This window comes from Misgurnus anguillicaudatus, chromosome 21 (assembly GCF_027580225.2).
Source record: "Misgurnus anguillicaudatus chromosome 21, ASM2758022v2, whole genome shotgun sequence".
NCBI lineage: Eukaryota > Metazoa > Chordata > Actinopteri > Cypriniformes > Cobitidae > Misgurnus > Misgurnus anguillicaudatus.
Window position 1 is genome coordinate 62,174,139 of NC_073357.2, and position 15,467 is coordinate 62,189,605.

Consider the following 15,467-nt stretch of genomic DNA (forward strand, 5'->3'; position numbering starts at 1 on the left):
TAGATTTTGAGATAAAAGCGAAATGTTGTGAAAAAGTTGAATGTTCACAACCGTCAGTGAGCTCAAGCACATCAACAACTGTTATAATCACACAACAGCCACCTCAAACCTCTACTAGACTGTCGTCAACTGTTACGTCCTTACCACCAACAGTCCAAAGTTCCTCCACTCAAACACTCATATCCACTGCAAAAACCACAACGTTCCTTTCTACCCATTCATGTGTTTGCAGTTGGTCAGATTGGCTGGACTTTGGTAGACAAACAGCAGGATCTGATGGGGAAGTAATACCAATTGAAAAAATCACTGATACCTATCCTTCTCTCTGCAAAGTACCAGTACAAGTGGAATGCCGTGCAAAACAATTTCCAGGACTCCCTCTTTCACAGCTTGGCCAAGCGATAAAATGTAATGCAAGAGACGGACTGGTTTGCTTAAATAGAAACCAAGGCCTTGCACAGCGGTGCTTTGACTATGAAATCAGAGTGCTCTGTTGTGATGAAACCTGTGGCAGCATCCCAACACACACAACAGTTCCAGACACCACTAGGGTGTCATCAACAAGCATGTCCACTTCATCAAGCACATCCACACCAACAGTCCAAAGTTCTACTAGTACAAGCATTTCTACAACTCCCACAAATGCAACATATACTAAAACTTCATCAACAAGTTCTCCAACTTCAACACCAAAACCAACCATGTTTAGCCCCTCCTCTGGATGTGTTTGCAGTTGGTCAGATTGGCTGGACTTTGGAGGCCCAACAACAGGTCCTAGCGGTGGTGCAGTAATACCAATTAAAAAAATAACTGACACCTATCCTTCTATCTGCAAAGTACCAGTGAAAGTGGAATGTCGAGCAAAACATTTTCCTGGACTCCCTCTTTCACAGCTTGGCCAGACAGTGAAATGTAATGCAAAAGACGGATTGATTTGCCTTAATAGAAACCAAGGCTTTGCACAGCGGTGCATTGACTATGAGATAAAAGTGCTCTGTTGTGATGAGAACTGTGGCAGCGTCCCAACACATACACCACTTCCAGCCACCACTAGGGTGTCATCAACAAGCATGTCCACTTCATCAAGCACATCCACATCAACAGTCCAGAGTTCCTCCACTAGTATAAACATTTCAACAACTCCCACAAATGCAACATATACTAAAACTTCATCAACAAGTTCTCCAACTTCAACAACACTAAAACCAACCATGTTCAGCCCCTCCTCTGGATGTGTTTGCAGTTGGTCAGATTGGCTGGACTTTGGAGGCCCAACAACAGGTCCTAACGGTGGTGCAGTAATACCAATTAAAAAAATTACTGACACCTATCCTTCTATCTGCAAAGTACCAGTGAAAGTGGAATGTCGAGCAAAACGTTTCCCTGGACTTCCTCTTTCACAGCTTGGCCAGACAGTGAAATGTAGTGCAAACGATGGATTGGTTTGCTTAAATAGAAACCAAGGCTTTGCACAGCGGTGCTTTGACTATGAGATCAGAGTGCTCTGTTGTGATGGAAACTGTGGCAGCCTCTCAACACATGCACCACTTCCAACCACCACTAGTGTCTCATCAACTAGTATGACAACATCAGCAAGCACATACACACCAACAGTCCAGAGATCCTCCAGTAGCATAAGCATTTTTTCTACTGTAACATCCACTCCAACTCCTTCAAGAAGTTCTCCAACTTCCATACCACCAAAATCAACCGTGTTTAGTCCTCCTCCTGGATGTGTTTGCAGTTGGTCAGATTGGCTGGACTTTGGTGGCCCAACAACAGGTCCTAATGGTGGTGCAGTAATAACGATTGAAAAAATAACTGATACCTATTCTTCCCTATGCAAAGTACCTATGCAAGTGGAATGTCGGGCAAAACGTTTCCCAGGACTTCCTCTTTCACAGCTTGGCCAGACAGTGAAATGTAATGCAAAAGATGGATTAGTTTGCTTGAATAAAAACCAAGGCCTCACACAGCAGTGCGTTGACTTTGAGATCAGAGTGCTCTGTTGTGATGGAAATTGTGGCAGCCTCTCAACACATGCACCAATTTCAGCCACCACTAGAGTGTCATCAACAAGCATGGCCACATCAGCAAGTACATCAACACCAACAGTCCAGAGTTCCACCACTAGCACAAGCACTTCTTCTCCTGTAACATCCGCTCCAACTCCTTCAACAAGTTCTTCAACTTCCACAACACCAAAATCAACCACTGTTAATCCTCCTCCTGGATGTGTTTGCAGTTGGTCAGATTGGCTGGACTTCGGAGGCCCAACAACAGGTCCAAACAGTGGTGAATCCATTCCAATTAAAAAAATAACTGACACCTATCCTTCCCTCTGCAAAGTACCAACACAAGTGGAATGTCGTGCAAAACGTTTTCCTGGACTCCCTCTTTCAGAGCTTGGCCAGACAGTGAAATGTGATACAAAAGATGGATTTGTTTGCTTGAATAGAAACCAAGGCCTGGCACAGCGGTGCTTTGACTATGAAATCAGAGTGCTCTGTTGTGATGGAAACTGTAGCAGCCTCCCAACCCATGCACAACTTCCAACGACCTCTAGGGTGTCATCATCAAGCATGACCACATCAGCAAGCACATTTACACCAACAGTCCAGAGTTCCTCCACTAGTACAAGCATTTCCAAAACTTCTTCAATGGTAACATTCACTGCAACTCCTTCAACAAGTTCTCCAACATCCAAAACAACATCAACCACGTTTAGTCCTCCACCTGGATGTGTTTGCAGTTGGTCAGATTGGCTGGACTTTGGTGGCCCAACAACAGGTCCTAACGGTGGTGCAGTAATACCAATTGAAAAAATTACTGACACCTATCCTTCTATCTGCAAAGTACCAGTACAAATGGAATGTAGGGCAAAGCTTTTTCCTGGACTCCCTTTATCACAGCTTGGCCAAACAGTGAAATGTAATCCAAAAGACGGATTGATCTGCTTAAATAGAAACCAAGGCCTCACACAGCGGTGCTTTGATTATGAGATCAGAGTGCTCTGTTGTGATGGAAATTGTGTCAGCCTCTCAACACACGCACCACTTTCAGCCACCACTAAAGTGTCATCAACAAGCACATCCACATCAGCAATTACATCAACACCAACAGTCCAGAGTTCCACCACTAGCATAAGCATTTCTTCTACTTTAACATCCACTCCAACTCCTTCAACAAGTTCTCCAACTTCCACAACACCAAAATCAACCGTGTTTAGTCCTCCTCCTGGATGTGTTTGCAGTTGGTCAGATTGGCTGGACTTTGGTGGCCCAACAACAGGTCCTAACGGTGGTGCAGTAATACCGATTGAAAAAATAACTGATACCCATTCTTCCCTATGCAAAATACCAATACAAGTGGAATGTCGGGCAAAACATTTCCCAGGACTCCCTCTTTCACAACTTGGCCAGACAGTGAAATGTGACGCAAAAGATGGATTAGTTTGCTTGAATAAAAACCAAGGCCTCACACAGCAGTGCGTTGACTTTGAGATCAGAGTGCTCTGTTGTGATGGAAATTGTGGCAGCCTCTCAACACATGCACCACTTTCAGCCACCACTAAAGTGTCATCAACAAGCACATCCACATCAGCAAGTTCATCAACACCAACAGTCCAGAGTTTCACCACTAGCACAAGCACTTCTTCTCCTGTAACATCCACTCCAACTACTTCAATAAGTTCTTCAACTTCCACAACACCAAAATCAACCACTTTTAATCCTTCTCCTGGATGTGTTTGCAGTTGGTCAGATTGGTTGGACTTCGGAGGCCCAACAACAGGTCAAAACGGTGGTGAAACAATTCCAATTAAAAAAATAACTGATACCTATCCTTCCCTCTGCAAAGTACCAACAAAAGTGGAATGTCGCACAAGACGTTTTCCTGGACTCCCTCTTTCAGCACTTGGCCAGACAGTGAAATGTGATGCAAAAGATGGATTAGTTTGCTTGAATAAAGACCAAGGCCTCACACAGCGGTGCTTTGACTATGAGATCAGAGTGCTCTGTTGTGATGGAAACTGTAGCAGCATCCCAACACATACACCACTTCCAACCACCACTAGAGTGTCATCAACAAGCATGACCACATCAGCAAGCACATTTACACCAACAGTCCTGAGTTCTTCTAGTACAAGCATTTCCAAAACGTCTTCAATGGTAACATCCACTACAACTCCTTCAACAAGTTCTCCAACTTCCACCACACCAAAATCAACCATGTTTAGTCCTCCTCCTGGGTGTGTTTGCAGTTGGTCAGATTGGCTGGACTTTGGTGGCCCAACAACAGGTCCTAACGGTGGTGCAGTAATACCGATTGAAAAAATAACTGATACCCATTCTTCCCTATGCAAAATACCAATACAAGTGGAATGTCGGGCAAAACTTTTCCCTGGACTCCCTTTATCACAGCTTGGCCAGACAGTGAAATGTAATGCAAAAGATGGATTGATTTGCTTAAACAGAAACCAAGGCCTCATACAGCGGTGCTTTGACTATGAGATCAGAGTGCTCTGTTGTGATGGAAACTGTGGCAGCCTCCCAACACATGAACCACTTTCAGCCACCACTAAAGTGTCATCAACAAGCACATCCACATCAGCAAGTACATCAACACCAACAGTCCAGAGTTCCACCACTAGCACAAGCACTTCTTCTCCTGTAACATCCACTCCAACTCATTCAACAAGTTCTTCAACTTCCACAACACCAAAATCAACCACTGTTAATCCTCCTCCTGGATGTGTTTGCAGTTGGTCAGATTGGCTGGACTTCGGAGGCCCAATAACAGGTCAAAACGGTGGTGAATCAATTCCAATTAAAAAATAACTGACACCTATCCTTCCCTCTGCAAAGTACCAACACAAGTGGAATGTCACGCTAGACGTTTTCCTGGACTCCCTCTTTCAGAGCTTGGCCAGACAGTGAAATGTGATACAAAAGATGGATTAGTTTGCTTGAATAGAAACCAAGGCCTTGCACAGCGGTGTTTTGATTATGAGATCAGAGTGCTCTGTTGTGATGGAAACTGTAGCAGCCTCCCAACACATGCACCACTTCCAACCACCACTAGGGTGTCATCAACAAGCATGACCACATCAGCAAGCACATCCACACCAACAGTCCAGAGTTCCTCCACTAGCACAAGCTTTTCTTCTACTGTAACATCGACTCCAACTCCTTCAACAAGTTCTTCAACTTCCACAACAACAATATCAACCACATTTAGTCCTCCACCTGGATGTGTTTGCAGTTGGTCAGATTGGCTGGACTTTGGTGGCCCAACCACTGGTCCTGATAGTGGGGCAGTAATACCAATTGAAAAAATAACTGATACCTACCCTTCCCTCTGCAAAGTACCAGTACAAATGGAATGTCGGGCAAAACTTTTCCCTGGACTTCCTTTATCACAGCTTGGCCAGACAGTGAAATGTAATGCAAAAGATGGATTGATTTGCTTGAATAAAAACCAAGGCCTCGTACAGCGGTGCTTTGACTATGAGATCAGAGTGCTCTGTTGTGATGGAAATTGTGGCAGCCTCCCAACACATGCACCACTTCCAACCACCACTAGGGTGTCATCAACAAGCACATCCACATCAGCAAGCACATCCACACCAACAGTCCAGAGTTCCACCACTAGCACAAGCATTTCTTTCACTGTAACATCCACTCCAACTCATTCAACAAGTTCTTCCACTTCCACAACACCAAAATCAACCACTTTTAATCCTTCTCCTGGATGTGTTTGCAGTTGGTCAGATTGGTTGGACTTCGGAGGCCCAACAACAGGTCAAAACGGTGGTGAATCAATTCCAATTAAAAAAATAACTGATACCTACCCTTCCCTCTGCAAAGTACCAACACAAGTGGAATGTCACACAAGACGTTTTCCTGGATTCCCTCTTTCAGCACTTGGCCAGACAGTGAAATGTGATACAAAAGATGGATTAGTTTGCTTGAATAAAAACCAAGGCCTCTCACAGCGGTGCTTTGATTATGAGATCAGAGTGCTCTGTTGTGATGGAAACTGTAGCAGCATCCCAACACATACACCACTTCCAACCACAACTAGAGTGTCATCAACAAGCACATCCACATCAGCAAGCACATTTACAACAACAGTCCAGAGTTCTTCTAGTACAAGCATTTCCAAAACGTCTTCAATGGTAACATCCACTACAACTCCTTCAACAAGTTCTCCAACTTCCACCACACCAAAATCAACCATGTTTAGTCCTCCTCCTGGGTGTGTTTGCAATTGGTCAGATTGGCTGGACTTTGGTGGCCCAACAACAGGTCCTAACGGTGGTGAATTTATTCCAATTGAAAAAATTACAGACACCTATCCATCCCTCTGCAAAGTACCAGTACAAATAGAATGTCGGGCAAAACTTTTCCCTGGACTCCCTTTATCACAGCTTGGCCAGACAGTGAAATGTAATGCAAAAGATGGATTGATTTGCTTAAATAGAAACCAAGGCCTCGAACAGCGGTGCTTTGACTATGAGATCAGAGTGCTCTGTTGTGATGGAAACTGTGGCAGCCTCCCAACACTTACACCACTTCCAACCACCACTAGGGTGTCACCAACAAGCACATCCACATCAGCAAGCACATCAACACTAACAGTACAGAGTTCCTCCATTAGTACAAGCATTTCTTCTATTGTAACGTTCACTGCAACTCCTTCAAAAAGTTCTCCAACTCCCACAATAAAATCAACCACATTTAGTCCTCCTCCTGGATGTGTTTGCAGTTGGTCAGATTGGCTGGACTTTGGAGGCCCAACAACAGGTCATAATGGTGGTGAATTAATACCAACAAAAAAAAATATCTGATACCTATCCATCCCTCTGCAAAGTACCAATGCAAGTGAAATGTCGGGCAAAACGTTTTCCCGGACTCCCTCTTTCAGAGCTTGGCCAGACAGTGAAATGTAATCCAAAAGATGGATTTGTTTGCTTGAATAAAGACCAAGGCCTCACACAGCGGTGCTTTGACTATGAGATCAGAGTGCTCTGTTGTGATGGAAACTGTGGCATCCTCCCAACACATGCACCACTTCCAACCACCACTAGGGTGTCATCAACAAGCACATCCACATCAGCAAGTACATCAACACCAACCATCCATAGTTCCAGCACTAGCACAAGCATTTCTTCCACTGTAACATCCACTCCAACTCCTCCAACAAGTTATTCAACTTCCACAACACCAAAATCGACCACTTTTAATCCTTCTCCTGGATGTGTTTGCAGTTGGTCAGATTGGCTGAACTTCGGAGGCCCAACAACAGGTCCTAACGGTGGTGAATTTATTCCAATTGAAAACATTACAGACACCTATCCATCCCTCTGCAAAGTACCAGTACAAATGGAATGTCGGGCAAAACTTTTCCCTGGACTCCCTTTATCACAGCTTGGCCAGACAGTGAAATGTAATGCAAAAGATGGATTGATTTGCTTAAATAGAAACCAAGGCCTCGTACAACGGTGCTTTGACTATGAGATCAGAGTGCTCTGTTGTGATGGAAACTGTGGCAGCTTCCCAACACATGAACCACTTTCAGCCACGACTAAAGTGTCATCAACAAGCACATCCACATCAGCAAGTACATCAACACCAACAGTCCAGAGTTTCACCACTAGCACAAGCACTTCTTCTCCTGTAACATCCACTCCAACTCATTCAACAAGTTCTTCAACTTCCACAACACCAAAATCAACCACTGTTAATCCTCCTCCTGGATGTGTTTGCAGTTGGTCAGATTGGCTGGACTTTGGAGGCCCAACAACAGGTCAAAACGGTGGTGAATCAATTCCAATAAAAAAAATAACTGACACCTATCCTTCCCTCTGCAAAGTACCAACACAAGTGGAATGTCACGCTAGACGTTTTCCTGGACTCCCTCTTTCAGAGCTTGGCCAGACAGTGAAATGTGATACAAAAGATGGATTAGTTTGCTTGAATAGAAACCAAGGCCTTGCACAGCGGTGCTTTGATTATGAGATCAGAGTGCTCTGTTGTGATGGAAACTGTAGCAGCCTCCCAACACATGCACCACTTCCAACCACCACTAGGGTGTCACCAACAAGCATGACCACATCAGCAAGCACATCCACACCAACAGTCCAGAGTTCCTCCACTAGCACAAGCTTTTCTTCTACTGTAAAATCGACTCCAACACCTTCAACAAGTTCTTCAACTTCCACAACAACAATATCAACCACATTTAGTCCTCCACCTGGATGTGTTTGCAGTTGGTCAGATTGGCTGGACTTTGGTGGCCCAACCACTGGTCCTGATAGTGGGGCAGTAATACCAATTGAAAAAATAACTGATACCTACCCTTCCCTCTGCAAAGTACCGGTACAAATGGAATGTCGGGCAAAACTTTTCCCTGGACTTCCTTTATCACAGCTTGGCCAGACAGTGAAATGTGATACAAAAGATAGATTAGTTTGCTTGAATAGAAACCAAGGCCTTGCACAGCGGTGCTTTGATTATGAGATCAGAGTGCTCTGTTGTGATGGAAACTGTAGCAGCCTCCCAACACATGCACCACTTCCAACCACCACTAGGGTGTCACCAACAAGCATGACCACATCAGCAAGCACATCAACACTAACAGTACAGAGTTCCTCCATTAGTACAAGCATTTCTTCTATTGTAACGTTCACTGCAACTCCTTCAAAAAGTTCTCCAACTCCCACAACAACAATATTAACCACATTTAGTCCTCCACCTGGATGTGTTTGCAGTTGGTCAGATTGGCTGGACTTTGGTGGCCCAACAACAAGTCATAATGGTGGTGAATTAATACCAATTAAAAAAATAACTGATACCTACCCTTCCCTCTGCAAAGTACCAGTACAAATGGAATGTCGGGCAAAACTTTTCCCTGGACTTCCTTTATCACAGCTTGGTCAGACAGTGAAATGTAATCCAAAAGATGGATTAGTTTGCTTGAATAAAGACCAAGGCCTCACACAGCGGTGCTTTGACTATGAGATCCGAGTGCTCTGTTGTGATGGAAACTGTGGCATCCTCCCAACACATGCACCACTTCCAACCACCACTAGGGTGTCATCAACAAGCACATCCACATCAGCAAGTACATCAACACCAACCATCCATAGTTCCAGCACTAGCACAAGCATTTCTTCTCCTGTAACATCCACTCCAACTCATTCAACAAGTTCTTCAACTTCCACAACACCAAAATCAACCACTGTTAATCCTCCTCCTGGATGTGTTTGCAGTTGGTCAGATTGGCTGGACTTCGGAGGCCCAACAACAGGTCAAAACGGTGGTGAATCAATTCCAATAAAAAAAATAACTGACACCTATCCTTCCCTCTGCAAAGTACCAACACAAGTGGAATGCCACGCTAGACGTTTTCCTGGACTCCCTCTTTCAGAGCTTGGCCAGACAGTGAAATGTGATACAAAAGATGGATTAGTTTGCTTGAATAGAAACCAAGGCCTTGCACAGCGTTGCTTTGATTATGAGATCAGAGTGCTCTGTTGTGATGGAAACTGTAGCAGCCTCCCAACACATGCACCACTTCCAACCACCAGTAGGGTGTCATCAACAAGCATGACCACATCAGCAAGAACATCCACACCAACAGTCCAGAGTTCCTCCACTAGCACAAGCTTTTCTTCTACTGTAAAATCGACTCCAACACCTTCAACAAGTTCTTCAACTTCCACAACAACAATATCAACCACATTTAGTCCTCCACCTGGATGTGTTTGCAGTTGGTCAGATTGGCTGGACTTTGGTGGCGCAACCACTGGTCCTGATAGTGGGGCAGTAATACCAATTGAAAAAATAACTGATACCTACCCTTCCCTCTGCAAAGTACCGGTACAAATGGAATGTCGGGCAAAACTTTTCCCTGGACTTCCTTTATCACAGCTTGGCCAGACAGTGAAATGTAATGCAAAAGATGGATTGATTTGCTTGAATAGAAACCAAGGCCTCACACAGCGGTGCTTTGACTATGAGATCAAAGTGCTCTGTTGTGATGGAAATTGTGGCAGCCTCCCAACACATGCACCACTTCCAACCACCACTAGGGTGTCATCAACAAGCACATCCACATCAGCAAGCACATCAACAGTAACAGTACAGAGTTCCTCCATTAGTACAAGCATTTCTTCTATTGTAACATTCACTGCAACTCCTTCAAAAAGTTCTCCAACTCCCACAATAAAATCAACCACATTTAGTCCTCCTCCTGGATGTGTTTGCAGTTGGTCAGATTGTCTGGACTTTGGAGGCCCAAATCCAGGTCATAATGGTGGTGAATTAATACCAATTAAAAAAATATCTGATACCTATCCATCCCTCTGCAAAGTACCAATGCAAGTGAAATGTCGGGCAAAACGTTTTCCCGGACTCCCTCTTTCAGAGCTTGGCCAGACAGTGAAATGTAATCCAAAAGATGGATTAGTTTGCTTGAATAAAGACCAAGGCCTCACACAGCGGTGCTTTGACTATGAGATCAGAGTGCTCTGTTGTGATGGAAACTGTGGCATCCTCCCAACACATGCACCACTTCCAACCACCACTAGGGTGTCATCAACAAGCACATCCACATCAGCAAGTACATCAACACCAACCATCCATAGTTCCAGCACTAGCACAAACATTTCTTCCACTGTAACATCCACTCCAACTCCTCCAACAAGTTATTCAACTTCCACAACACCAAAATCGACCACTTTTAATCCTTCTCCTGGATGTGTTTGCAGTTGGTCGGATTGGCTGGACTTCGGAGGCCCAACAACAGGTCCTAACGGTGGTGAATTTATTCCAATTGAAAAGATAACTGACACTTATCCTTCCCTCTGCAAAGTACCAATGCAGGTGGAATGTCGGGCAAAAAGTTTCCCAGGACTCCCTCTTTCAGAGCTTGGCCAAGTGGTGAAATGTAATGCAAAAGATGGATTAGTTTGCTTAAATAAAAACCAAGGCCTCACACAGCGGTGCTTTGATTATGAGATCAGAGTCCTCTGTTGTGATGGAAACTGTGGCAGCCTCCCAACACATACACCACTTCCAGCAACCACTATAGTGTCATCAACAATCATGACCAAATCAGTTAGCACATCAACACCAACAGTGCAGAGCTCCTCTAATAGTACAAGCACTTCTACAACTCCCACATCTGCAAAATCTACTAAAACTTCGTCAACAAGTTCTCCAACTTCCACAACACCAAAATCAACCACGTTTAGTCCTCCTCCTGGATGTGTTTGTAGTTGGTCAGATTGGCTGGACTTTGGAGGCCCAACAAAAGGTCCTAACGGTGGTGAATTTATTCCAATTGAAAAAATTACTGACACCTATCCATCCCTATGCAAAGTACCAGTACAAATGGAATGTCGGGCAAAACGTTTTCCAGGACTTCCTCTTTCACAGCTTGGTCAGACAGTGAAATGTAATGCAAAAAATGGATTGATTTGCTTAAATAGAAACCAAGGCCTCACACAGCGGTGCTTTGACTATGAGATCAGAGTGCTCTGTTGTGATGGAAACTGTAGCAGCCTCCCAACACATGCACCACTTTCAACCACCACTAGTATCTCATCAACAAGCATGTCAACATCATCAAGCACGTCAACACCAACAGTCCAGACTTCTTCCCCTCATACAAGCATTTCCACAACTTCTTCAATGGTAACGTTCACTGCAACTCCTTCAAAAAGTTCTCCCACTTCCACAACAAAATCAACAACGTTAAGTCCTCATCCTGGATGTGTTTGCAGTTGGTCAGATTGGCTGGACTTCGGAGGCCCAACAACAGGTCCTAATGGTGGTGAATTAATACCAATTGAAAAAATAACTGACACCAATCCATCCCTCTGCAAAGTACCAGTACAAATGGAATGTCGGGCAAAACTTTTCCCTGGACTCCCTTTATCACAGCTTGGTCAGACAGTGAAATGTAATGCAAAAGATGGATTAGTTTGCTTGAATAAAAACCAAGGCCTCACACAGCGGTGCTTTGACTATGAGATCAGAGTGCTCTGTTGTGATGGAAACTGTAGTAGCCTCCCAACACATGCACCACTTCCAGCCACCACTAGGGTGTCATCAACAAGCACATCCACATCAGCAAGTACATCAACACCAATAGCCCAGGCTTCCTCCACTAGTACAAACATTTCTACAACTGTAACGTCCACTGCAACTACTTCAATAAGTTCTTCAACTTCCACAACACCAAAAACAACCACATTTAGTCCTCCTCCTGGATGTGCTTGCAGTTGGTCAGATTGGCTGGACTTTGGTGGCCCAACAACAGGTCCTGAAGGTGGTGAAGTAATACCAATTGAAAAAATTACAGACACCTATCCATCCCTCTGCAAAGTACCAGTACAAATGGAATGTCAGGCAAAACTTTTCCCTGGACTCCCTTTATCACAGCTTGGTCAGACAGTGAAATGTAATGCAAAAGATGGATTGATTTGCTTAAATAGAAACCAAGGCCTCACACAACGGTGCTTTGACTATGAGATCAGAGTGCTCTGTTGTGATGGAAACTGTAGCAGCCTCCCAACACATGCACCACTTCCAAGCACCACTAGGGTGTCATCAAGTAGCATGTCCACATCAGCAAGCACATCAACACCAACAGTCCAGACTTCCTCCACTAGTACAAACATTTCATCTTCTTCAACAGTAACATCCACTGCAACATTTTTTAGTACTCCAACTTCCACGACACCAAAATCAACCACATTTAGTCATCCTGCTGGGTGTGTTTGTAGTTGGTCAGATTGGCTGGACTTCGGTGCCCCAACAACAGGTCCTAACAGTGGTGAATTAATTCCAATTGAAAAGATAACTGACACTTATCCTTCCCTCTGTAAAGTACCAATGCAAGTGGAATGTCGGGCAAAACGTTTCCCAGGACTCTCTCTTTCAGAGCTTGGCCAGGTGGTGAAATGTGATGCAAAAGATGGATTAGTTTGCTTAAATAAAAACCAAGCCCTCACACAACGGTGCTTTGACTATGAGATCAGAGTGTTCTGTTGTGATGGAAACTGTAGCAGCCTCCCAACACATGCACCACTTCCAGCAACCACTATAGTGTCATCAACAATCATGAACACATCAATTAGCACATCAACACCAACAGCGCAGAGCTCCTCTACTAGTACAAGCACTTCTACAACTCCCACAATTGCAGCATCTACTAAAACTTCATCAACAAGTTCTCCAATTTCCACAAAACCAAAATCAACCACTTTTAATCCCCCTCTTGGATGTGTTTGCAGTTGGTCAGACTGGCTGGACTTCGGAGGCCCAACAACAGGTCCTAACGGTGGTGAATTAATTCCAATTGAAAAAATAACTGACACCTATTCATCCATCTGCAAAGTACCAATGCAAGTGGAATGTCATGCAAAACATTTCCCAGGACTTCCTCTTTCACAGCTTGGTCAGACAGTGAAATGCAATACAAAAGATGGATTAGTTTGCTTGAATAAAAACCAAGGCCTCACACAGCGGTGCTTTGATTATGAGATCAGAGTGCTCTGTTGTGATGGAAACTGTGGCAGCATCCCAACACATGCACCACTTTCAACCACCACTAGGGTGTCATCAACAAGAACGTCCACATCAGCAAGTACATCAACACCAGCAATCCAGACTTCCTCCACTAGTACAAGAAGTTCCCCAAATTCCACAACACCAAAAACCACATTTAGTCCTCCCCCTGGATGTGCTTGCAGTTGGTCAGATTGGCTGGACTTCGGTGGCCCAACAACAGGTCCTAACGGTGGTGAATTAATACCAATTAAAAAAATAACTGACAGCTATCATTCTCTCTGCAAATTACCAATGCAAGTGGAATGTCGGGCAAAACTTTTCCCTGGACTCCCTTTATCACAGCTTGGTCAGACAGTGGAATGTAATTCCAAAGATGGACTTGTTTGCTTAAATAAAAACCAAGGCCTCATACAGCGGTGCTTTGATTATGAGATTAGAGTTCTCTGTTGTTTTGGAAAATGTGACAGCCTTCCAACCCACGCACCACTTCCAGCCACTAGTTCAAGCTTTTCTACAACCATGCTGTCCACTACAACTCCTTTAACAAGTTCTCCAACTTCCACAACACCAAAAACAACTACATTTATTCCTCCTCCTGGATGCGTTTGCAGTTGGTCAGATTGGCTAGATTTTGAAGGCCCAACAACAGGTCCTAACGGTGGTGAATTAATTCCAATTGAAAAAATAACTGGCACCTATCCTTCCATCTGCAAAGTACCAACACAAGTGGAATGTCATGCAAAAGATTTTCCAGGACTTCCTCTTTCACAGCTTGGTCAGACAGTGAAATGTAATACAAAAGATGGATTAGTTTGCTTGAATAAAAACCAAGGCCTCACACAGCGGTGCTTTGATTATGAGATCAGAGTGCTCTGTTGTGATGGAAACTGTGGCAGCCTCCCAACACATGCACCACTTTCAACCACCACTAGGGTGTCATCAACAAGAACGTCCACATCAGCAAGTACATCAACACCAGCAATCCAGGCTTCCTCCACTAGTACAAGAAGTTCCCCAAATTCCACAACACCAAAAACCACATTTAGTCCTCACACTGGATGTGCTTGCAGTTGGTCAGATTGGCTGGACTTCGGTGGCCCAACAACAGGTCCTAACGGTGGTGAATTAATTCCTATTGTAAAAATAACTGGCACCTATCCTTTCATCTGCAAAGTACCAGTACAAGTGGAATGTCATGCAAAACATTTTCCAGGACTTCCTCTTTCACAGCTTGGGCAGACAGTGAAATGTAATACAAAAGATGGATTAGTTTGCTTGAATAAAAACCAAGGCCTCACACAGCTGTGCTTTGACTATGAGATCAGAGTGCTCTGTTGTGATGGAAACTGTAGTAGCCTCCCAACACATGCACCACTTCCAGCCACCACTAGGGTGTCATCAACAAGAACGTCCACATCAGCAAGTACATCAACACCAATAGCCCAGGCTTCCTCCACTAGTACAAACATTTCTACAACTGTAATGTCCACTGCAACTACTTCAATAAGTTCTTCAACTTCCACAACACCAAAAACAACCACATTTAGTCCTCCTCCTGGATGTGCTTGCAGTTGGTCAGATTGGCTGGACTTTGGAGGCCCAACAACAGGTCCTAACGGTGGTGAATTAATACCAATTAAAAAAATAACTGACAGCTATCATTCTCTCTGTAAAGTACCAATGCAAGTGGAATGTCGGGCAAAACTTTATCCTGGACTTCCTCTTTCACAGCTTGGTCAGACAGTGAAATGTAATTCCAAAGATGGACTTGTTTGCTTAAATAAATACCAAGGCCTCAAAAAGCAGTGTTTTGACTATGAGATCAGGGTTCTCTGTTGTAATGGAAACTGTGGCAGCCTCCCAACACATTCACCACTTCCATCC

General features: G+C 44.2%; 3 protein-coding genes across 3 annotated transcripts; all 3 read left to right on the top strand.

Moving 5' to 3' along the window:
* The first annotated feature begins 1,070 nt into the window (after positions 1-1,070).
* LOC141352837 (mucin-5AC) lies at positions 1,071-4,838 on the top strand. The gene has a single exon (XM_073858851.1). The coding sequence runs from the start codon at positions 1,071-1,073 to the stop codon at positions 4,836-4,838; it is 3,768 nt and encodes a 1,255-aa protein (XP_073714952.1).
* Positions 4,839-4,844: 6 nt separating this feature from the next.
* LOC141352839 (mucin-5AC-like) lies at positions 4,845-6,850 on the top strand. Its single transcript, XM_073858852.1, has one exon. It carries the CDS (start codon positions 5,099-5,101, stop codon positions 6,848-6,850), a length of 1,752 nt encoding a protein of 583 aa, XP_073714953.1. The 5' UTR covers positions 4,845-5,098.
* Positions 6,439-9,450, top strand: LOC141352840 (mucin-5AC-like). The gene is made up of 2 exons (XM_073858853.1): positions 6,439-8,381; positions 9,379-9,450. The coding sequence occupies exons 1-2, from the start codon at positions 6,879-6,881 to the stop codon at positions 9,448-9,450; spliced, it is 1,575 nt and encodes a 524-aa protein (XP_073714954.1). The 5' UTR covers positions 6,439-6,878.
* Positions 9,451-15,467: the final 6,017 nt, after the last annotated feature.

Bases quoted from the DNA above. Each gene is read 5' to 3' on its own strand.
- LOC141352840 (XM_073858853.1), top strand. From the start codon at position 6,879: ATGCAAGTGAAATGTCGGGCAAAACGTTTTCCCGGACTCCCTCTTTCA. The intron at 8,382-9,378 runs GTACAAATGGAA...CCCTCTGCAAAG, and splicing joins CTTCCCTCTGCAAAGTACCG to TACCAACACAAGTGGAATGC.
- LOC141352837 (XM_073858851.1), top strand. From the start codon at position 1,071: ATGTCCACTTCATCAAGCACATCCACATCAACAGTCCAGAGTTCCTCC.
- LOC141352839 (XM_073858852.1), top strand. From the start codon at position 5,099: ATGACCACATCAGCAAGCACATCCACACCAACAGTCCAGAGTTCCTCC.